Below are 24,778 nucleotides of genomic sequence, written 5' to 3'. Positions count from 1 at the left end.
ACTTTTCGCGAATAAATCGTCATCTGTTATTTGAATAAAAATTTGCCCATCATTGACATCAAGTTTCTGTTCCCCGCTTGAATGCAACGCGTTGGAACAGTCTCGTCGCAGTACGGCTTCCATGCATAAACTCTAATCTTTGATATTTGCAAAGAATATTCTATTCTGGACCATAAAGAGTGTACAGAATAGCACTGCTTGATTTTCGTGTTGAAAATGAAAAGTATAAACGCTTCGATTTCACAGGTGATAAAAGTTAGCTCATCTGTACAGGGAAGAGACATTTGCAACGCGTTGCGTTCTCTACGCAAATTTTTACTTAATTTTAACTTTGTTTTTCCGCCACTTGCGAAACTTGCGCCTTGACGCACGCGTACCGTGAGTTGCGCGATCGGTTCAAATCGCGCATAGATTTAAATAAATCCGCGAGAACGGTGTCCCGCGGGGTGCTAACTCTACTCCTATATTTACAATACCCTTGATTAGAGATTTGCCGACGCGTAACACCTAAAGTAGAAAAAGAAAATAAGGATCATTAAATTAACGACACCAAGGACCGAATCGATCGCACGAAGCTACGTCGATTCTGGGTTTCCGATGCACTTTCTCCAGCGAACCGATCTCTGAAGAAGTGACTTTGTTAAAGTGAGATACACGTTGAGACGCATCGGAGTTTCTAATGTTGTTGAAAGCGTTTTTGAATAAGAATTATGGTTGGCACCATAGCTGCCATGTAAATACATTTTTCGCGGCTTAACGGTCTGGTCGCCCCTTTTGAAGGGATTAAGAAGTGCTTCGGAAGCCCTGGTCCGAGCTGTTCGCGAGACCTGAGATGCCCTGCGGAGGATACGAGGGATAACATGCGATAATCTCTTCCATACGGAAGGAAATCAGTAAGCTCCACCCTCGATGGAACGACCGTGATCGATCGTCCAGACGATCGAGTTCGCGAATCAGCATCCGGTAAAGTTGTCTCGAAACGTTCGATGACTAGTTCCGCGCGATATAGTCGGTAAATTAAGCTAATCAGCCGACATTGTGTAACCGTTATCCGATATCGACAAATTGTTCCCTGATCAACGGGTGATTTCCTAGTCGTTCGACGAATCGTCGCCTATGAAATCGGATAGACGTTGTAAACGCACAAGGTGAAGCGTTTCTTTCTGTTCCTATTGTTTGCGTAAACTGATCCACGATCGTTCGATCGTACGCGGAGTCGAGAGGCGGGCGGTTGGAATTTGTGTTTGAGAGATATTCGTGGAAAGTACGCGCGTTCATGTCCCTTCTTTTATTCTCCCTTCAGCTCCGTCTTCGTCCTGGCCTTCCTGTACGCTTGTCGGTAGAAATCGGAGAACAGTACGAAGAAGATCGACGAATGAAGCAGGAGAAGCCCCGCCACCAGTTTTGGGTAGCCGCAATCGAATATCAGGGCCTGGGTGCTGTGTACGAACACGAGGAAGAACTGGACCTGCAAATGGAACGAGAATTCGTTGAGTCGAGGCGTCGCGCTATAATGGTGAGTCGACTTTTACAGTTTTAAAACAAAATTTATCGAATGGTTTTCATTTGATATTGAGAATAATAATCCGATAAAGATGCCGTGTGAGGCGTTAATTAGATTAACATAGTGCAAGCGTATTCGACCTCATTTCAAATGCACTTTTACTATTTGATTTTCCCGTGTTTCATGTATGAAGTAACGTTGCGAGAGAGTACACCATTAATTTCCGAGATTCATATCGTACAAAGTACATCGTAGTATGTCTAATTTAAATCACGATTACATTAAAATGTTAAGCATGCCTCGCATGCCATCATTGGCGGACCGCAACACGCTAATAGATTTAATCATATGTTTTAAGATGATTAGCAGACAAATCACGTGTTCATCTTCATTAAACTTCGTTAACTCTTATACGCGATCTGTACATTTTAAGAGAAATCCAACGTTCGACTGTCTAACTTATAAAAGCAAGCATGGGCATCGTGACCCAATTAATCGTAGTTTCCTCCACCAAGAAAATTCTCTTCGTGTGTAAATAAAAATATTCGATTCATGTTCAATTGGCTGGAAAAAAATGCTTTCTTAGCTTTGTATCTTCCAGAAGAAAGATGAAGCCGTGCAACGTGACAATTTACGTATTGTTAGGCAATAAATGTGCATTCAAACGAAACGAATATTAAATACGTGAAAATTAGACACAGTCGAAGGTGGCAATTTTCAAGTGTTTAGATGTTTTTTGTTGTAATTAAGCGAACAGCGTATGGCGATTGCACGGTCACGTGTCTTTCTCGTTGCATTAGAAGTGCAAGGTGTTGCAAGCTGAATCGTGTCACGAAGATACACACACGGACGTGGTGCACGGTACCTACGAATCAATGGACTACAACTTGTAAGCGATCGCGGTGATGTTGCAAGGGCAATCGGGAACATTTCGCATATTATGTGCCTGCGCTTGATCGGATAGATTCTGGCAAACGATCTGTCGCAACGCAGCCTATCGATCCATTAACCCGTGGAAATTTCATTGCGCCGTTATGCGACGTATAATTTCCTGGCGTACGGTATAAGGTGGCCGATAATGAATCCAGTTGCTCGCATCGAGTAAAAGGATTTGAGCAGTTCAAGTTTTCGACTGCACTGTATGGGGTGTGAGTGTCCTGTTGGCGAGAGAGTGTTGAGACTGATTTCAACATCTTCAGGATTTTAGGTATCGAATAAACGCTCATCCAGTTATCCTTGCTTATGGTGCTCGAACAAAGTCGATACTTTTCTTTTCTGCTTCGGGACTGATCTTACCAGCTCTCTGGTAATCGCAACTACGAGCGATTGCGGAACATCCTCTGACGCTCGTAAAGCGCATTTCGATGGAGGAAGGAGATAATGTCTGCTGGTATTCCAGGAAAGAACAGTATCATTCGTCCTTTGAGAGATTCTTGCCGATGATGGTGTCGCGGGATAAAGCAAGATAGGCGAACACATAGGTGAGGCTACAGGCATGCAGCCGGTTCCTGGTAGTTCAGCGACGACGATGGCGATGGTGTGGTGGTGGCACACGGTGCTATACGGCATATCGGAATGCCAAATTGTTGCGCCACCGCGTCATAGTCGGCCTAGTCCGGCCAAAGCAAGTCAGCCTGCAATTGCCCAACCTTGTATTTTTCACTTTCCCTCACCCCTACCACGTCGGTCTGCGTGAAATTTTGTCCAGATATTTGCTCGGGTGGCCACCGATGGCTCAGAATCCTTGGGAACACGGTGCACTGGGCACAGTAGATCTACCTCGTGGTAGGAGTCCTAGGGACCCTCGCCGGGTTTTACAATTTTCTTGGAGCTTGGTCTTGCCCTGGAACGAGCTTGACATAGGCTCATCCCTTCAGGTCTACACAGCTCAATGTATTTTAATGCAATTTCACGTTCGAAATCTTCGTCCATCGCGAGTGTTCGTATCAAAGATAATAATATACGATACGATTTTATAGCTAGAGCAATTACTGTGGATGTATCAACATCGGCGCACTAATGTGCTATTTTGTCGGTCAGGCGTCCTATAGCGCCGAACAGTAGTCCGTTAATAGCCTCTGTTGCAAGTTTTCCAGCAGTTTCGTCGAGCAGAAGTTCCAGTTGGCTCGAAAGTCATATTTAAGAATTCATAAGTGGCTTGGTAGGTGCAACAGACTTAATGACATCGGATGATTCGAAATTCTGTTGGTCTAGGAATCTCAGGGTCTCGCGAGTGGAAAGATATACGCAATTTCTTTAATGCATTGGAAATGTTCCTCGCAAAGGTGCAACGAATAATGGTTACTCCTTTGCCAAGCTGTACATTGCACTTGCATCGGTTAGGTCTTCCACGAGCTACCGGAGAGGCTCTCGAGGGAGTTCTCTGGTTTTAATGACATCGACATCGTGTTTTCAACACCGATCGGAGTCTATACTAAAGGATAGAACGCTAGCGTGTGTTCGTTATCTTTTATTCTAAACAAGAATTTTGCCCATCCTTGGTTTTGACCCGCGTTACTGCGTCGTACGACCAGTTTTAGGTTGCAGCGCGATTAGCACACAATGACGACGGCGAACGGCTATTTGTTTCGTTATTGGTGAGCGGCACGCGGTCCATTGGATAGATCTTTATCGCCCGTTTTCCTTCGCCCGTTGTCGATTGCTGCAATCTCGCGCTCGCTTGGAACTTATCCGGCCGAAACGTTGCGTTTCGAGAGTGCCCGATGCATCCAGGAATGGGCAATATTTGGGTGATCATTTTTAGAAAAAAGTTCTCTTTGTCGTTCGGACGGTAGATTTAAATTTGAATTGAACTGCGCGGTTGAACGAATCTCTTCTCGATGCCGCGCGCATCCTCTCACGTTTGTCGATGCGGCGATCACATTATCCGCGATGAGCCTTGCGCAAGAAGAAGGTATCGCGAATCTCGCATGGAAGACTGTTTGGTGCTCGGTGGACGCCGATTGCGAGATCATTCGCCGCGGTTATGTGCACAAAGACACACACCGGCGAGTTCTGGTTTCGATGATTAGGAATTTATTTGCGTGGCATTCGGGCGCCTTTCTTTTCTTCCCTTCGCGCGTCTCTGTTGGTCACTGGCCAGGGAACCTGGGCTCGGCAACTTTCCTTCGATCCCTTTCCAAGCGCTCCTTTCGGAAGGCTCCGTTCTCAAAAAGTCGCGAGAGCCAATCTAATCAGGTCTCGAAACGATAATGTGAAATTTAAACGTCACGTTTCGATGAAATGTACTGGTAATTATTCTCTTTCCTTCCACGCAAACAATTCATTTTCCGACACGTCCGTACACCTTGGCCTTATGTTTATTCACGGGTAATTATAAAAGTCAAACTTGCGAAGTGTATCGAAGTAATTAACGAAGAATGCATACAGGAAGACAAAGTTGCATATTTTTGTTATGCAATGTAAGCATTTATGTAAGTCGCGTAATATTGGATGGAAATGTGACTTAAATATTTTGACTCGAGTCAACAATCTCAACGATGCGCCTGAAGAGTGGCAGAATGTCGACCGCTTGGTACAGAGGATCGTCGATCGTCAGGGGTTCTTAGTACTCTTTGGATAACGCGTTCATTTTTAAACAAATTTTGTTTCTTTGAATTTGCTAGTGTAGCATTAACGAACAATCACTTCACCCAGGTGCGGTCACGAGAGGCATAAACGCAGGCTTGTAACAGATTTATTTTGTCATTAAATTGATAATTTACCTCGCAAACATTTGCGTAATTTTAGAGTGCATTGTCTTCAACAGCACACGGTCGTCAGGTGGGAATATGGTTTAACGTTGAGTAATAAAGTATTATACTATAGTTAAGCGATAGAATTACGTGCACGAGCGACGCCTGTAATGGATGGTCATTGGTTGCATGTTTCGTTAGTAACGCCAACGGAATTTATAGAGCAAAAAGATGCAAACGAAATGATAAAAGCCTAGAATGTTTCTTCGCAATTGACGTTCATGAAACTCTGTGTTGTTTCTTGCGTCCGGAAGTCGTTTTTCAGTTGCAGACAATTTCTTGTCTCGGCGAACAGAACTCGGTTAAAAACAGAATCTAGACGATTGCTCGAATTCATCTGGTTGGGTCGAAAATGTTAGTACTGTTCAACGATTCTTCTGTGCTATTTAACATATTACGAAGCGTTGAATAGTACTTACCAATTAATTAACATATCACAAAAGTCCACTAATACCTTCGAATTCAACCATTCAACTAAGTGGCCAGCTGCGAATAGAAGATGAACGTTGAGAGAAAAGAAAATATTATGGGGTGTGCTCCCAGTGTTCGCGAATCGAGCTACCTACCAGTTGCACAGTGGTGAGGTGTTTTTTCCACCATATATATTTCTGGTACTCGGGTCCCATCGCGGACACCATGTAGTATGCGTACATTATCACGTGCACCGCGTTGTTTATCAGGTTTCCCAGAGTGCCATGGCCTCCAGCGATGAATTTCACGCAGATCCACGTCTCCAGGGGTGTCAGAGAGTGGTGGTACAGGTGCAAGAACGTCACCTGGCTGTCCTTTTTGCGCAGAACGAAGAATATCTGAAATTTCGTAGGAGAATTAATGATTTTCTCGCTCACCTCTGCTCTTCGACCAATCCGTTTGAATTTCATTCCGTTCGGACTGCGAAATGAATCATGCATATGTAACCAATTGTAATACGTACCGTGTCGGCGAATTCCGTGAATTTGCTGATGAAGTACCACCAACACAGTTTCGCCATTCGCAGCGCGGAAGGGTTGTGGGAGTAGTCGACCGGTTGACACTTGTAGCTATAATCCAACAGCCAACCAGACATCAGGTGCTGTGAAACAGGAGTTCACGATCAATGTGCTGATTCCGGATCTCGCGAGAACGTTTTAACTTTTGGTTTCTCGTATATTTATTTATTCGACGAGGTATCTTCCTTCAGTGCAAGGTAAGTGGACGTATTTTCGCCACTAATCCAGTCATCGACACCCTCAATGTATTTCATTGACGTATTAACATATTAACGTGACATCGATACAGCAATTCTAGACGTAATCAGTTTTTTTTTAAAGTTATAATGAGGAAACAGTTATAATGTTTCTCGTTACGTAATGACAGATTACGTAACGATGACTTGTGTCTTTGTGAATTCATCTACAACATAAACTATTATTATTATTATTATTATTATTATTATTATTATTATTATTATTATTATTATTATTATTATTATTATTATTATTATTATTTAAATAGTAAAGGATCGAGTTGCTTGTTTTATTATTTGAAACAACGATTGCGCGTAGATGGGTAACCAAAATTTATTGGACAGAAATCGACACCACTGCTGAGTCAGTTTCCTGTAAAGTGACATGGGAAAGTGTCCGTTGTTAGCATAATTTAGGAATAATGTAGTCTGACGGAAGCATACGTATAAATATATGTACATTGTAAACGTTTTTGTCTCATTTTGATTCAGTTCACGTTGAATTCTTCATTTTAACTTAAAAAGAAGTGCCGTGGAAAAAGTTACGCCTCGTCTAATTATTCCCGAAGAGGATACAAACAAAACGAGGCCGAAATATTTATATTCTCTGCAAGTCGGAAAATTTTGAAACACTGCGTGCAAGTAAAGTAGTTCATCCGTAACGCAAAACCATTTGGCGCTGGTGAAGTAACGCGACCTGAGCAGGTGAAATCAAATAAAACTTCCATAACAATTGTACTTCCCATTATGTTTGCTAACTTTTGCGACCTACTATGTCTTGGCTAGAAAATAATCCATCATTTGTCCTCGATGAATCGATGATCTCGCTAGGTGATGAACTTGACGATACCCTCGTTTGGATTATCTAGGTCGAAAATGAGAATATTACTTTCCATAGTATATTGAACGCAGATGACAAGGAAACTGGTCTGTCGAGGCTTGATAATCTGTAAGTGTGTAGATACCAAACTACTGAGATCTAACGAGTGATTCTTGGGACTATGTCAGACTTAGAATGAACATCGATCAGATAAAAATTTTTCAGGAGTGAGAAGCATCCTCAAAGTTGTGTTGTCCACAGTTTTCACCCCCTGGACACGAATATCAGCCGCTAAAAAAAGTACCTTTCACTGTTTTATAAAAATTGTTGAGCGATGTTCCCCGTTAGCTCGTGCTAGGACATAAGCTGCTCCTCAGTCTGAAACCCAAACGAGCACACGTTGCTCTCTAGCCGCGCAAATTGCAAACGAACGGTTCATGGAAAGTCGAAAACAGGATGCTTCGCCTTTAACGAACCGCGAGCTGCGCGAGTGTATGTACAAATCGATTGGGCAACTGTCTCGAAAGCCTCGAGAGTCTAGTCCTTGCATAGCTTCTCTTTTCTTTCTGCAACCGTGTGCCGCGATTTCTCACCCCCTGTTGTTCATCCTATTCGCAATCACGATGGAAAGAAGCGAAATTCGCGGGCAGTGACGTTCGGAATTTCGAATTGTCTCGTTCGAATAACTGGAATAATCGTAGCACTATTCGTTCGAGGGTACGCTGTCGCAACGACTTCTTTTTGATCGTGTTTTTGGAGAGGAACACTCCTGATCGAAGCCACATGACTCTGATTTCTCTTTGCCGAGCGGTGTTTTGCAGAATGCGTTCCATGAGTGACAATACTTCTATCAAATTATATAAAATATAGTAAAGTTCGTGAAAAATAAATATTGTGCGCCAGGTCTGCAGACGTCAATCGCGGTCACAAGGACGCACGGTAACGTAATCAAACGAGTTATCAAAGAATCGCTCGAAGACATCGAATCGTTAATTTTAGGCAAGGTGATAGGGCCAAGTGCCTATTTAGAAACGGAATGTCGCGCGTTTCACAACCTACCACGTTTGAATCCGACAGACAGGGAGCAAAGTCCGCTCGAACACACCGAATAGTGGTTCAAGGTGATCGGACTTAGGGAATGACTCAAGTGTCCTTGGAGACCTTCAAGTAACATCTCGGTCGTTCACCAGATATTTCGGGGTCCAACAGTTTCTCTTTCCTCTCGAATTTATAGCAAAGGACGTCGTTTCACGGACTTTGGCAGGTGCTCGACATTAAACAGGTGGATTTGTAAAGATTGAAAAGATTGAGGGACAAGATAGAAAGTCATCGATTCGATCGGGGCAAGAGCCAAATTTATTTTCCTTGGGATGAAATTGCCCAAGAGTTGTAGCTAGATTCTCGTTGCTAGGAATCTCAGTTTTTTCATGTTTCTGTATTCGTATCCGAAATTTCTGGAAACAGCGCTTTCGAGGCATTTGGTGCTCCAAGAATCGACCAAGGCGACTCGGTATTCGGATACGTGGTTCCAGTTGATTAAGTTACCGAATACTCAACGTCTATCGCAACGCTACGCCCACGGGATTCATCACGGTCCACTGGACGCGTATCACGCGTCTAAATTATTGAATTCAAATTTTCTTCGACCGAGATGGCGAATAGCGAACCAGTGAAGGTACATCGTTCATTTATTCACAAAATAAATAAAACTTTGATTGGTTTCATTAAAGTGGCCACCATTGGAATTCCCCTCGATCCAAGGTAAATCCTCGTTCGTGGTACAATCAAAATTTGTCCGATAGCTTCTTCGTCTACCTTCGCCTATTGCGCATTGAACGTTCGCAAATCATCGTGTTCCACGCGGGACTATTTTCACGCCGTGGACATTTTTCTTTCTCGTTAGCTGACATTTTCGTCTAGCGACCTACTTACGTTTACGATCCTCCGCGGAGAGAGGCATGGGAACCATGAACTTTGGATCCCGTCGGTGCATCGATCTCTCGTGAACCTCTTGGCACGCGAGCACATCGCTACTAGCATCAAACCTCTTAATCTCCGTGATTTAGAGAAAGTCGTCCCTGATGTTTTGAAACGTTCTCGAGACCTTGTGACGAGTGAAACGGTCGACAGAGCTCCTCTTCTTCTCTGGTTAGAGGCTACTACCTCTCCTTCCTTCTGATGAAAAGCTCGTAATTGCTCTTAATCGTCAGGTCGACGTTTCACGGTTAAGCTGGAGATGTACTTGTTGCGCCGAGGCTGATGTCACGGGCACGATTATTACTTGCGATTTACAATTGCGTTGCGCGAGACGCTGCGACGTCTGTATCCTATAATTTAGTTCTACATACTGCCATTTCTCTTATCTATTGGGTTATGTCATAATTATCTGCCGTGTTACATATTATTTTAAAGCTTGGCGTTTCTACTACTGGTACTTGTTGGCTAAGAATTGCTAAAGAAAAATGTATAACGGGAGGAGGAAGGATACCTGATGTCAGAAGTAAGTAGAGGCTACGCTTGCACTGAAAAAAGTTACCATCGTCGGTAGATGGTTCGTTACACTGTAGACGCTTACCTCGTATAGCATTCCCAACGAGAAGACCACCTGGAACGCATTGTAAGCGACCAACGTTCCCCTTAGCTTGAAGGGCTTCCTATTGGACATGACACGCGGCCCGAATAACGTCACTACGTACAAGTAGAGGAGCACGATGAGGAAGGTTGGTATGGGCGAGTCCATCAGAGGCCAGTCGCTGACCCTTGGATCGGAAACCGTCGTGAGGATTTCCGTGTACTGATCCAAGGCCATTCGCACCAATCCCTGGGCGCCCACGAACGTTCTGTTCATGTCCGTCATCTCGATCCTCGGCTCTGGTTCCCTTTCGGCAACCAACTCCGCCGCTGCAGATGCCATTTCTGCAAACGAGAGGGAGAAAGACATAGAGATTCTTTTCTTTCTCTTGGAGATCTTTATACCGTGCACCGGAAATGCTCGATCGATCGCGTCCCTCGCGATTTCGACGACAGATTCTGTACTACGCGAACTGGAACGAAAGCGTAGGACAGAAACAGATGATGGTGATAGAACAGAAAGAAGCTTCGTAAGGTTTTCCATATTTCGAAAAAGTTTGATTAATTTCGTTAAACTTGCTTCTTAGACTAAGAAAGTTTCTCTCGAGCCCTCTACGTAAATCTTTGTTTAAAATACTCGTCCAAATATCTTTCGTGCCCACTGTATTCATTTCTCAATTGGATTCGAGTCAGGCAGATTCCCCACAACTCTTTTCGGTTTCTTAATATCGATGCGTTGGGAATTATCTTCGAAGCACGATGCAATCCGCATTAAGAGAGACCGACTGGACGCATTAAAACGATCTCCCATGATTTACGGGCTCTCCGTTCTAGTAGAATTCGAGTCAGGGAAGTTTGCGGAGCTACTTTGTCTCTCGGGGCACGTTCGCGCATTCGCATACGTCCGAAGAGAACAAAGTTTATCGGCGATCGAGTCGCGCGAAACGCTGGAAGCTGTACGCGACGGGTCAGGAAGTTCGCGTTCGACGCAATCCTCGAGGAACGTTATTGTGTCGCGTCGTTTTCACTTGTTCACGTTAATAAGGACAAAACGACCTTCTCTCGTCCCCGTTGCGTTTATGTCGCCGATAGTCGCGATTAATCGGCAACTGGAATCACCAGTACACGAGGGTGGAAATGAACAGTGAACAGACCAATTATTTTGAGATAGCTTACGTAGGAGGTACTGAGTTTACGGTATCTTCAATTTTTTTCTTTATTTACTTAAAATGACAATTATGCAACGTATGTTATTTTAGTCCAGAGCGTATTTATTCATAGACGTCTGCTAATTTTTCTCTAGATTTATGTCGCAATTGATTTCTATTTATAGAAAAGTGTGATCGTTGAATAAATAAATTCTCTTTAAATGGTCGATGATCGTCGCTCGAGTCTTTCTCTCCAAGAGTGCGTAGCGGAGTTCTGATTCTCCATTTGCTTTTTTCTTTTTAATTATCGCCGGCAGCGACTAGACAGGCCTTCTCTGGAGATATAACATTTTCAACTCTTTTCAATTTTACTCGCCGCGATTGGTTTACGGCGATGCTTTTCACCGAAACGAGGTTACACCGATGGAGTGGAACGGGAACGAAGATGATCACGTACGACTTCTTGTCACCTTTCGTCATCGCTGGTTTCGATTATCGTTTTTATCATTCGATTTCTTGTGTCAGAGTTCACCAGTTACGAATTGACAATGAGATGCGCGGAAGAATATTTAAGAGTAATTATTCGATTCATCTGTAATTGAATAAAAATAAAAACTGAACAGTATTTTTTGTACGTGAAAAATTGATATTTCGTCGAATCGTTTCGAATCGATTTGCGCTGGAATATGTTTCGAACACAGTACGTCTGGATTATTTAGGCCGTGTTAATGCGAGACCGGTTCGCTAGGTGTTAGTATTGACCGTGTCCGTAGGAGTCTTGAACCTCTAAGTTAAGCAACTCATATGAAAAATCCCGCACCCCTTTCCCATTTCCCCGCGACCGGTGCCGCATTTCGCAAGTTACGTTTCGCAATTGTTGCTAAGTTATAGGCGCGCGTTTGAAATGTTCGATTTTTCGTTGACGCAACGTCGCCTACCAACTCGTTAAAACAGTGGCGTTTAACCTTTTCGTTTGCGGTAATATAGTATCATCTAAAAGTCATGCGCCTTAATATTCTAAGGATTGCATCAAAGATCGCATACGAACGTTTGGAAAGAGGACCTATTCGATTTCGAGGTGCAAACTAGGTAGTGCAAGTCTAAGTAATTAGCAACCATTTGCAGCTATCTTATAGATTGCTCCATCTTATATCGCTATATCTTATTCGACACCTTACGAAATCAACCAAAAATTTTTCAAAATTTCTACAGGCTGATATTTTTCAATATTTCTCAATAAAAAAGATGGAACTCGAAACAGTCGATAGTTTTAAGAAGTAAAAATTCATTCAACACCAATCTTCTCAAACATTTTTTTTTCTTATTTTGTAAAGTCTCCGTTATCGAAAGTAAAGCGACCATGTGAAAATCGAACCAGCAATTAGTAATCTTGCCCGTAAGAACAATTTCGTCGTGTCGTCTGGCAGACGTGCGATATTGCATGCAGACAATTTTCCACACTTTTCTCTCTTTCAATAGTAAGCGACACCTAACTATCGGTTTTAACGCGTTCGTATCATCGGACGTTACTACGTCTGTGCTCGGAGCAACATTTAAAGTGTCACGTATAATAGCAACTTCTTATACGTATTGTAATTGAACACGCGCGGAAACGGAATACCTGCAACGATTCAACTGTTAATCGGAGATATTACAAGAAACTCGTGAAACTAATTGGAAATCACAAAACGCGCGCTGTATTTCGACTTTCGCTGCCCAAGAATCGCGCAACGGCGCCAGCTAATCGAGATAACGCGAATATTTACACTCGTTCTCTCTTGCCTTCAAATTTGGTCCCGGCGTTTCAGTCGCGATTCATTCGCTTGCGTCAGAAAATTTTTGATAGAACCATTCGAGTAAGCAGTTTAACCTTGCTTGGGTATTTTAAGATGACACGAAACTTGAAATTTCGCTAGTTAGATGAGAAGTAAAAGGTGGCTCACGTCGCATTGGCTTTCACCCCTTCATTTAGTCACGTAATTACAATCACGGTTTACACTTTGCCCAACACCGCCTTGAGCGCGGTCCATTGATTATTACTCCGCAATGTATCGCACACGAAAGCGCAATCTTGAATTTCGTTAGCCACTGCGTGCAGTTCGCGGTAAGTAGACCAGAACCTGGTACACCGCCGTCCGTGCCCGTGCGTTGAATGTTCTCTAAGGCCAACGCGGTCTGATAGGCTATTTAACATAACGAAATCGTGGTTTCGAGTCGCGAAAAACTGGAGTAACGGTCATACGCAGCTGCTTCCAAGTCAGTTGCTCAATGTCGTTGCATCGTCCTTTTCCCTTTCTTGGTTTCACCGTTGTCGCTTTTAACGACCGTTCTTACGTATATATTCGTAATGTTCTCCGGGGAAAAAAGTCGACTGCCTTGTTAACTGTTAGGGGGAGGTTCCGAACGAGAAGGTTTTCCGTGGAAGGTGTTGGAAGTGTTGGAAAGAAGATGGCGTGGGAGTGTCAAGGGGTTAACAGAGGATGGTCTAGATAAGCTAGAGAGAGCGAGTGTAAAGCTTCCTACAAAAACATGTTTTGCTAGAAACAGATATTTACAAATGAGCGACACGATCGGTTAGAGTATCGGTATTTATCACTTGGTACTTTCCATTCCTCGAACACCAGTATCTCGATATATAAATATTCATTGTTAACCCTTTACACTCCGAATTTTATTTCAATTTTGTTATCAGCAGCTCCCAACGCTTACCGCTCCCAAGGCAATTTAAATAAACAATGGAAGAAAAAAGTTCGCTTAAATACCAGTTTTATTCTCACTTCTGTTGTACTTTGTAATTTTCAAATGTATGATATTTCTTGAAACAATTTCCTTCACTATTGATTTGGACACGAAAAAATGTCGAGTTACATTCGACATAGGAGTGCGAAGGTTTAAGGGATGGCTCATCAGGCATCCGTATCTTAAACATGTATCTGGGTCTCGACCCAAGGCATCGTGGGATTGACCCATTTATTCTGTATTTACAAACAAACCAAGACAGATTATACGTTCGTAAAGTTCAAGGCTCGGCCACCCACTCAACTATGCACATATCTTAGGCTCTCGTACCGTGGATAGTATCCAGTGGTACGCGGCGTCGATTTATCGAGATGCACCGTCCGAGGCTGTCGAACGGTACTCGTTACAGAGAAAGTTCCGATTACCGCGAAGAGGCCGTGAAATACACGCGGATGGAAGCTCCTGAGCGCCGCGACGTCACGAAAAAGAGAGACCAAGGGAAAAGAGAGAAAGGTAAATCGGTGGCGTTGATGGGAGATCTACTTCAATGGGAGAGAATGCGTACGTGTACAGCGATAATGGTACGGACAGATGCGACGATGATTTGCCGTTGACAAGGAAGGATGGTTTGCACTAGTAGGTATCGTTTAAACACATTCGCTCGGTGTTTAGTGGGTAAGTGGGTCAACGGTTGGATGCCGATCATGCTGTATCGCGTCTCCTCCGCCTTGTCCCGTTCTCGGTTACGGTGTAGCTCGCACGTTTTCTTCCACGGTCCATATTTGCTCCGTTTTTCCGATTCCACCGCTTCCCTCTGTCGGTCCTTACACGTGGTTCTACCGCTTTTTTTCCTGTTACTTTCTGATTCACTGCCACGGTTTACGGAAAATCGTAGGCCAAGTACACTTATTAAGTGCAGGAGAACCTGTTCTGAAAAAAGTACCCGCGAAAAAACAATAGGACTGGTCAGACGTCTGAATCTACTTCGGATCGATGAGTTTGATACTTTGCGTTTGTTGACATGTAAAAGCCACTGCAGCGATTCTCAAATTAAACTTATTGGAAATGAAATTAAGAAACTCTTTTGTCCTATAGTGATTTTTCATACAATTGATAAAGTGACCAACTGGCCAACGCTGCGAATAACAGCAGGGGGTAATAAATCTTTGTTTCACGTTGATTCGTTTCAATAACATTCCGAGCATAAATCAGATATTTTTCTAATTCCTTTCACGGTTTCCTGGACTTGGAATATGAACTACTTTCTTCGAGTTAGCGTCCCTAATAAAACCAACATTAATGACTTAATCGTATATTAAATGTGGTACGTAGTGAATAATCGAATAAGGTAGAAGACCACTACAGTTTCAATCATTCGCTCCTATTTTCCGACCCCTTTCATTTATTTCCAATTGGTCTACTCCAATTCGTAACTACTCTATAAATCTTATTCCTGACAAGATAGCGGCCCGATTATCGTTAACCATAGCCACCGAATGTTAGCATTGCTCCAATTCTCCTTCGAGTTTGTTAAAATGAGAGGACGAACGACTTAGATAGGAGAGCCTTGCTCTCCAACGTTAACTCATCGAAGCGATTAGCTTTTCCTCCTATCGCTAGGAAAATCGCCGATAGTAAAACTCACCAACACCTCGAATGCTGTCGGTGCCTCGTAACAAAAGTAGAGCCTAATAGTTCCACTTTACAAGAGTTTACGAACAGGTCCAATACTATATGAAAATTTATAGATAGATGAAACGAAGAGATAAGGCAAATTTTAAATTTCAATTCAAATGGTAAAGTATAACTGAAAGACTAGCATCGAATCAGATCTGTTCTTCGATGTCAGCAACATCGACACGTTCTCTGCACGTCCTTTGACAGTGAAACTATCGAATTCCTTCGATATCAATATCATCCGTCAATTCGCGACCCAATAAGTCTACAAATTTAGCATAGTAGACAGCATGTTAAACGGCGAATTACCATGACCGAGCAAATAGAGACAGGCACTTTCTACGAACAGGCGTTAGGCAGATTGTTGCGAATAATTATTGACATTCGCATTATGCCTCTTTCTTGCGTTCACCGTGTTCCGGTTCCATTGAATTTCTCTCTTGTTTTTTCATCAACCTTAACCTCGCGTTCTGTCCGTGAAATTCAGCCGTTGCATATTTATAAGCGTGTAAATAGTTTTTCGTGAAATTTCTACGAGACTCCGTCTGCGAGTTATGGTCATTGAAGTCCGTAAAACGCGTGGTTCTTCGGACCGTTTCTGGGCCATTTCTTTCACGAGTGGCCACCTACTTCCTCATTTGTCACTTTCGGATTTCATCAAGTCCCAGCCCAGGTTTCTAGTTGACTGGGAGAAAATTACGATCACCTTCCTCATTCGGCGAACACGTAGGTCGCTGGAGTAGTTTTTCAGTCGAGCTTTGTGCGTTCGTCTTTTCCCAAACTAATTTTTATCTCACCGAACAACATCGTAGTTGTACGCTTCCGTCCTTTTAGTGTCATGTACAGTTATTAAATGATTCAAACTAACGAATAATAGGAAAATTAAGTTTCATCAATGGTGTCGATACCATCGACATTGCTCGTGTTCTACATTTCAATACGTTATTAAAACACTTCTTTAGGCCAATTTGATCTGCACGCTTTCTGATCCGCGGTTGGTGAATGGGGAACTTAACACATGTCTTACACAAATAGGCTTCATGTAGAATTTCATATACCCTCGATAGACTAATCTCAACCTACTCTGTCCATCGGTAAGTTATACGCCGATTCATAGTAATTAACTTCTCTTAATCAACGTTTTCCGGCGTATCAGCATTGTATCAGCAGAACGTCCCGAGCATGCCTGTCTCAGTAGAGTTTCCTCGTTCGAAGCCTTTGCGTCACAAATAAACTGTTATTTCTGCATGAGCAATTTCCCTTCAATATTTCTTCCATTTTGTTCGTCATTCACGTGTCGATAAACTTTTTTTCTGAGTTTCATATTTATTTAATAACATCGCGTGATTCGATGGAACGTTGTTTGACAGCGTTTTTAAATGCTTGTCATTCACGCTTCTAACTTTTTTCGAGTGCACACGCATCGAAGAGTTTCAGTACAGTTTATTTCACAAAACCCGAGGAGATACAATAATTCCCGATTGTATGAAATTGAATTGGGTCCTCTCGATTTCGTATAATAGAGGAAAGTGGGATGTCCGTTCTTAGGAACGACTACTTTTTATTTCAAATTGAATCTCACACGTGGTCTCCGACGAAGAATGTTAATGGGATTCACGAAGGGTGATAATGAGCAACAGCGAGCTCGGATTGGTCCATCGACGAAACGCAACCACGATGAGTCATCGACCAGAGAAAATAAAAATTTCTAATACCTTTCGGTATACAACTATTGCTAGGTGTCATGAAAAATCAATCACTGTACGATAAGCTGAGCAAGTATACCATTGATTATTTTATTCGTTAACTGTCCTTCAAACTGGTCTCTCCATACTGTGTTACGAGGATTAGGTAATGTCTGCAAACGATAGAACTCAGGAGCACGTTAACGCACTTACCGCAATTTACGTTCAGAGTGGAATGTCGAGTTGGTACAGTTATGTTGCACGATAGCTAACATGAAGTAATAATTAACCATTCAAGGATGGGGTATATGTCTCTGTATTTAACCCTTCAGAATTTAAGCGGTGTTCGACTTCAGAAAAATTCTACGACAGAACCTTTATTGCAGTCGTATAATGGAGTATAAATTGAAAGTAAGTTTTAATCGCGAAATGTGAGGCTCGGTTGCTATGGAGCTCAAAGCTATTAGCGCGAGCTCCATTGAAATTTATTCAAGAGCCCATAACTTTCTTTCATCTGGTCAAAAACCAACGCGTCTGAGGAATTTAACGGGACCGCGCGAAGTCAAAACAGAAGACTCTTGGTGGTACTTCGTTGATACGCAACGGCACCAGCTCGTTTCTTCTCACTTTCATCTCAAGATTTCCGGTTGGAGGGAACGGTATTGGTTTCACAGTGTCCTCGATTACCGTGGCAAGTCTGGCTGAGCATCACCTGACACGTTTTCTAGGTCTCGTATAAAACGTATTCTTACTCGAATACCATCCAAGAAAGCATACCGCGCAGTCTTCAAGAAAGTCGGCAACCAACTTCTCTCCTATCATTCAAAAATCGTTATTAACACGATGTAAGAACTATTAGACTAAAGACTGTTTGTGTAGAGTGCTTTAAGAAACGTTCCGCGTTATTTTAATGACGTTGCTTGTCGCTTAAGGCATTAATCATCCGTTTATAACGCACGTTACTAGAACGACTTTGATAAGCCTAGTAACGAAAATTGATTCCGACGCACATATTACTCGATATTTCCTTATCACTTGTGAAGATTTCAAATTTTCTTCAGATTTTCGTGTAATAGGTGAAACTTCCTTCCAAGTACTTATGATAGCTGCCGACTTCGTTCAAATAATATAGCCGAGCACGTGGATAGGTTTTGTCGGTTATAAAACATCAACCGTAGAAATAACTATATTTTGTTACGTGTTAAGACTTTTATAAATGTTTGATTCTTCAAGATGATATTCTTTCCTCCGCTTGAACGACATAGTAATAGCAGTTATTTGATTTTATTTGGAAGTATTCTGGGCGAAGATCATTCAGCAACAGGTATTGCTTGCGCAATTGTCTGAATATTTTTGTAACCTTGGTGTTTATTTACACAGCGGAACACATGGGTTGCGGAATGTCGGCAATTGCGTTACGTAATATCTGCTTAAACTGTACCGTGTGTTTACAATGTCTGATATTGACCGTTTACTTGACACCGTATTTTACAAACTAATGGTTTTACGCACCGCGTCGAAACAGGTTTGTGTACTTTGTTTTCCGTTTTTGGCTTCCATAACTGATGACTGATCGTCGCGAGTAATACCGTCGTTAATTAATCTCTGCAAAGAAAGCGACCACGCACAGCAACGTTCTTTTCCTGCGCCACATTCTATGCGTATATTTTCATTATCGTCGACTTCGTCGTTCGGTCGATACTGGGAAACAATCAACGAAGTCACCGTAAAAATGTTTTCCAAGCATGGTCACCGTTTAGCTTTCTTGTGTTCAAACGTAATTGCATGAAGAATTTTCCAGCCTGGTTGTTTCCGTATTTAGACGTTGATCTCGAATATTCACGAACAGATAGATCCGTGAAAGTATGCTCCTTGAACGAAGTAGTCGGATTTAATCGAGAACCGATGCGAGGCAACCTGTGATGCATTGCACCCCAGTGAGTCCTACGTGGGGGTACGTGTCACAAAAGTGACTACATTTAAAGAACAAAATCAAGGGCACCCGTACTAACACAGCTTACGATTTCCGTTTGCGACGCCTGTAATATGTCCTCGGGGAAAGGACGAAGTAGATCTCGTTTCTAGGGTTCCCAAGCGACAGTCTAGCGACCGTCCTGGCTGGATATTTGCGAGCAGAACACGCGAGGTATTTCGCCTTATAATGGTCCAGCGACCTTGTACCGAATGTCGACTACGTGTTTCGTCCGAAGGGGGTTGTGCAACCCGACGAGTTACGGAACCAGGTAGTTGACCATGCAGGGCAAAGGCAAACGATTTCTCGGTCGCGTGACAGTTCCGATGAAACTCTTCGATGAGTTGCAACAAGCTGAGGATCACTATTTTTTTATAGTGATAGACGTTCCAGTCTCAACCTACACCTTGAGAAAAATCTATAACATTCAACACTTAAGTTTCCAATCGCTTTGAACATTATTCGCAATATGAACTATATTAACAAGTCTTGAAAACAGGGGATGCATAGAGCCGGCCTCATAAATATTCGTACCTTCTATGTCTATTAAAGAAGTTTGTCTAAATTAAATAACAGCTTCGACGTTTTCAAATAAATCTTTCGTTGTAAATATGTACATGGATAAACTTTAGACTTGTATATATATAATGAGAGATTCATTTGGAAACATCAAACCTACCATTTAATTTAGACAGATTCCTTCAATAAACATAGAGGATACGAATATTTATGTAATTGACTGTATAAATACTCCGTTGGAATCGAAATATACGTTTGGAAATCGACTCAGATATCGGATTCTGTTGAAATCAGTAGTCGAGGGTGAAGATAATCTTCTGTGCCATGTCGTCACTGAAATCGAAACTTCACGCACGAAGATAAGGAGTACATCGAAGTCACGAGATCGAATTTTATGGAACTCTTGACGCATTTCTACTGTGTTCCAGTTTTCTATCGAGACTCACTGATCAGTAGACGAAGATAATTACAGCAGAACGTTAATTATTGATGATAACAGGTAGCCTGGAGAGTTTCCGTAGCGTTAATCCGTAGGAACTCATGTCGATACGTTTAAAAATACTGCTAAAACGACATCTTCCTCTCGGAGTCTTCGGTTAACCGTGTAGCAGGTATCTTGCTTGCAAGCAATTTCTCTTTAATGTAATCACTGGCACTGTTAAAAGCATTGTGTTCGAGATACAAGTCAATTTGTTTCTGTAAGTTCGACACGGTGAAATGGGTCGCACGTTCTTTCCTGCGGCATTCTCTCTCGAGCAGCCTGTCAGGATGCGCGTGACACACTTGTCGGGTCGAACGTTTTTTGATCGATTACGGGCTCTTAGTAGGTCAACGGTCACGAAAGTTTTTAATTTATCAATTTTTTATTTATCGATTCAATGCGAATTGCAAATGCTTGTGTTCAGAAATTATACCAAAAAATGGATATTTATGTCGACGATTCTATCAAACTTTGATATTTATCAAATTTCCAAAAATGTATTTAGTATGGAATCTCCTTCTTATAAAGGTGCATAGTTATACGGAAACAGGCAAACATCGACATCGTTAGGTCTGTTTGCTCTACATCATCCTCGATGCACGAGATTTCGCAATATCATGCGGTATAATTGGTTGCCATTTACTCATTAGTACAGGTTGTTTAACTGTTTACAATTTCTTTTCTAAAACATTCCCGTCGAGATTATCAGTTTAGATTTTAGATTAGTCTACTTTTTATCTGTCAGCTAGCTGCAATCGTAATCCAATTTACGGATTTGTTTATCGTCAGATTAACTGCGTAATACGGGCATTTCGTGCAAGTTCCGTTGCAATTAGTTCCCAAAGAATCACTACTACTACTACCCCCTGGGAAGAAATCGATGTTTCTATTTGGTGGCCGCCGCAAAGAAAAACGAAACACTTTCGTAAGGGCACGTACCGGTCACCGAAGGCGTATTTGAGTTGCGTGCAGGATTAGCAAAGCGTTTCCGTCGCTTGAAGGTCAACGGATTTATAACCGGCCAGTTTCTACGGGCGCGTCATTCGTAAAAGTGAAACGCGAACCAAAATCTGACGCTGTACACGAACTCGTTGCAAACGTACCGCGATGCATTTCGAAAGTTCCGAATCGATGCGCTCTTGATCGTCGTCTGATTAATACAAAAAAGGATTTCGAACTTTCATTCTGCGAGGTGAAAGAGACGTGAAAATTGTAATTCTAGAAAGTGCAAATAATTTTTATTTTATTTCTTACGCACTTGTTTCTCAACTTTCTATTTTAAATCATAACATAATCGTCTTGTCCCATTTTCTTTATTCGATTCTGTAGTTGTTTCAATTTATCGTTGTATTCTGTTTATTAATAGTGACTGCTGGATGGATTTGTTGTTGATATTAATACTATTAATCAGTGGACAAAGCATTGATGTTTAAATAACACGTAGCGCGGCCCTAAAGCGATGTCTGATCGGGTAGGGATATATTCTACTTGCCACAGTGGAAATACTGCTACGAGTAGAATACGTCCTTCACTGATCAGACGACGATTGAAGAAGTACTATGCGAGCTATACAATTCCCTCTGAGTGATGTCTACGATAGCGAGGCTATTAATCATTCGATCGTGAGATGGATACACTGACAAACAGTGGAACAATCATATCGGGAGAATTCAATAGTAACAAATTACAAGTAATTCAATCACTCTTGACGTCCTACATTTTGTAATGGGAAAACTTACTTTTACTCAACGTAACAAGAAAATCGAGAACAAACGAATATAAATAGAGAACAAACGAATCACGGGAAATAATCTGTAATGGCGCTTCGGATGGTTAGCATAAACCGGTTACGTTCATTTCACTAACCCTCGACGAAGAGAGGAGCGTAGCTTTAATCGCGCTTGGCGCGCAATGTCATGGAGCCATGGATGCAAAAATCGTACTTTCCCGCCCTCATTTTCCTCTCGGCTACAGTAACGCTTCTCATCATTTTCGAATTCTGGAGCACTTAGCAGGAATCTTCGTAGCACTGGTAGAGAATTTTTTTCTCAGAACTGATCGATTCGTTCTTTTTAATCACTTATACTTATACTATTATTCTTTCCTTTTTACTTTCCACAACTCTAAATTGCAATCTCTAGCGCTAACTATCCCTGAACCTACTTAACCATCGGCCTCTGTGTCTTACCTGGTTACCGACGAAAACAATGTCGCGTTCGAAAGTAAACTCCTGGCCACTTCACTTCACCCGAATCTCCACCGCGTGTGTCGACCTCAAAATCGCGTGACTCGCAATTAATCGAGGAGGAACCAGATCTTCTGAGAACCAGGTCGATTGCACTGAAGGGTCACCTCGTGTCGGACCTCTCTTCGAGAGGAGTTCGTCGTGCTTTCGAAATCCGCTGGGTCTGCTCCCTTCTTAGTTCACTAGCACCTGGATTCCTTGGGAAAAGCCTTTATCTAGCGGTCACAGCGATCCACCCCTTGGAACGACACACCTCGATCACACGCGCAGGGGTCCTCCACGGCGGGGGTGAGGCGAGCACTATCACAAGTTATCGCGCGCGTGTCGGGTGCACGTGTGGGCGTGTGTGCGTGCGTGGGGGTCACGCGTTCACGGTGGCACGTGTGAGGTGGTGTTAACGTTAATGTGCCAGCGTGTTGCACGCGTTCTCGCGAAGACACATCCACGGAATGACGGGTCCAACGGTCGATGCTGCGTGAATAGTCCGCGCCGCAGCGAAACCGCGGTTTAAGTATTGGTTATGCTAGTGGGGTTCGGCCGAGAGGCAGCCAAGGTGGGGACTTGTGGAACTTGGGTGATCGTCTGAATTTCCCGTGCCACTGAGGAGTCAAGGTCTCCCTTCCCTACCATTTTCCACCACGGAGAGAGGGGCCCGGCGTCCTCTCCAACCACTTCCACCCTCGGGACAAGGCCGTTCGAAGCTGGGGTGCAGCCTTTCCTGTTTACGCGCGGACACTGCGCGTTTCGCTTCGTACATTTCGACTCGTCGTAGCGATTAAATTGCTTTTTTCACCGACACCTGTATCGTTTCTCGTGGAATTGTTTCACCGCCCCACCGCTAAGAGAACTCTCGATCTCGCGACTTATTACTTACATAGTTTTTGTACATCGAACGTAATGTTTACGAAACGCATTCGCGGAAAGTGCAAACATGTGATCGTTTCGACCGCCGTTTAACATTTCCTCTGCCAAATGCAAAAAAAGTACCCGACCGTGTTATTATGCATTTTCTGGAAAGTTCAGTCGATAGCAAAAATGTCAACGAGTTGTTTGTCTCTCCAAACCAATCACGAAGATTACTACCACGAACTTCTACCGTGCGCGAAATAAAGTAATTAGTCGAGGTACTGTGGAAGCGACGATACTCTTCACACAATTTGCGTCAACAATTACATTACTTTACTTAGAAAACTGATCTCGTTATCAGGACTGTTGGTTGATTCGTGGTTCTCGAGCAAACTGAGAGAAATTTCTAAATTTCAAATTTAGTAAAGTGTCTACGAAAGAAAAAGATCTAGATATGTTATTCTGCATGATTCCTACTTGAACAAGATAATTAAATTTATGCGATTGTACGGAGGAAAGGAAGATCAAATTAGATTTCAGAAGAGATACATACTACAAGTCTTACCTGGGTTTAACGCGAATCGAGATCACCATGCGTGATCGCGAGTGGTTTTAAATATCAAATCATCCTTACAGATAAGATGGTCAATAAATTCGCAATTACATTTATTCTCTCTTCGCTCCAGTTGACTGAATTAAGTTCACTTATTTCCGAACACGTTTAATTGTTGATTACATTCCGCATTTTTAAAATCAGATATGGGTCGTGACGAAGTCGTAAGCATTGTATTTATCGTGGGTACAATGTCGTTAATTTGACGCGATAACGGATATTCCATTAAGATATCATCACTTTCACCATCGGTGACGAATTAGCATCGTAAACTAGACCGTTAACGAGAGGTTAAAATCTGTATTTATTTGAAAACGCTGCGCGTCCTGTGTTTTTGTTTTGAACTGTATACTCGTGCAATCACTGAATATAATATTAACTACAGAACTTTGTGCGCGGCGTTCATCATTCGAACGATTAGTATATAATTAAGTCGTGACGCGACATTTCGTGGAACTGGTCGACCGAGAGAGGATTAGGGAGTCCTTACATAATAATGTTATTGGGTCACGAACGCAAACGTAGTAGTATCGTCGCATAAACGAATTCCTTTAGGAACACGGTAAACCTACGAAATGTTGCTCTGTCTGTTTTGAAAGCTCGTTGACCCTCGGAGAATTCGAGAAACGAGGCAACACTCCCCTAAATATGTCAATTGTAACAATAACATAGTTATTAGAAAATTACAAAATTTAATGACGCACGATGTTATCTGTAACTTTCGAATGTTACTCATCGCGGGATTAGGGATTTTGCTCTCCCATGACTGAGCTCAAACCGACTTCTCAAGGCCAAACACTGACCTTCACCGATCACACACTTTTGCTCCCGGCGTCGTAACTATTTCAGCACTGTGTTTCATCACCTTTAATTCCAAAGAGATGCCCCCTCACAGCTGAATTTCATAATTTCCCACGTTGTGTTCCTCATAGACGTGTGACGGTTGGCGAGGTATTAAAAAAAAAGTTATCATATATC

At 42.5% G+C, this 24,778-nt stretch overlaps 3 protein-coding genes across 5 annotated transcripts in view; 2 read left to right on the top strand and 1 right to left on the bottom strand.

The window, feature by feature from the left end:
* Positions 1 to 2: 2 nt before the first annotated feature.
* Positions 3 to 22,848, bottom strand: LOC128888339 (elongation of very long chain fatty acids protein AAEL008004-like). Its single transcript, XM_054145091.1, has 5 exons — positions 22,285 to 22,848; positions 9,880 to 10,220; positions 6,194 to 6,331; positions 5,826 to 6,068; positions 3 to 1,468 (listed from the first exon to the last, which is right to left on the bottom strand). The coding sequence occupies exons 2-5, from the start codon at positions 10,216 to 10,218 to the stop codon at positions 1,289 to 1,291; spliced, it is 900 nt and encodes a 299-aa protein (XP_054001066.1). The 5' UTR covers positions 10,219 to 10,220; positions 22,285 to 22,848; the 3' UTR covers positions 3 to 1,288.
* Positions 1,381 to 24,778, top strand: part of LOC128888338 (elongation of very long chain fatty acids protein AAEL008004) — a 44,892-nt gene continuing 21,494 nt past the window's right edge. The window contains exon 1 of one of the 2 annotated variants that reach the window (XM_054145089.1): positions 1,381 to 1,516. The gene's annotated coding sequence lies outside the window, so the exon portion shown is untranslated. Of the gene's footprint in view, positions 1,517 to 6,423; positions 6,446 to 24,778 lie in introns of those variants that run through there. The other variant, XM_054145090.1, reaches the window with a different exon arrangement.
* The window catches only part of LOC128888332 (DNA fragmentation factor subunit beta), an 85,712-nt gene continuing 73,826 nt past the window's right edge, over positions 12,893 to 24,778 (top strand). For both annotated transcript variants that reach the window (XM_054145072.1, XM_054145071.1), the window contains exon 1: positions 12,893 to 12,902. The gene's annotated coding sequence lies outside the window, so the exon portion shown is untranslated. The remainder of the gene's footprint in view (positions 12,903 to 24,778) is intronic.

This window comes from Hylaeus anthracinus, unplaced genomic scaffold, assembly GCF_026225885.1.
Source record: "Hylaeus anthracinus isolate JK02 unplaced genomic scaffold, UHH_iyHylAnth1.0_haploid 11994, whole genome shotgun sequence".
Lineage (NCBI taxonomy): Eukaryota > Metazoa > Arthropoda > Insecta > Hymenoptera > Colletidae > Hylaeus > Hylaeus anthracinus.
This window is presented reverse-complemented; position numbering and strand designations above follow the sequence as displayed.

Bases quoted from the DNA above. Each gene is read 5' to 3' on its own strand.
- LOC128888339 (XM_054145091.1), bottom strand. From the start codon at position 10,218: ATGGCATCTGCAGCGGCGGAGTTGGTTGCCGAAAGGGAACCAGAGCCG. The intron at 6,069-6,193 runs GTACGTATTACA...ACGAAATTTCAG, and splicing joins TCACGGAATTCGCCGACACG to ATATTCTTCGTTCTGCGCAA. The intron at 1,469-5,825 runs GTAGGTAGCTCG...TTCCATTTGCAG, and splicing joins ACCTCACCACTGTGCAACTG to GTCCAGTTCTTCCTCGTGTT.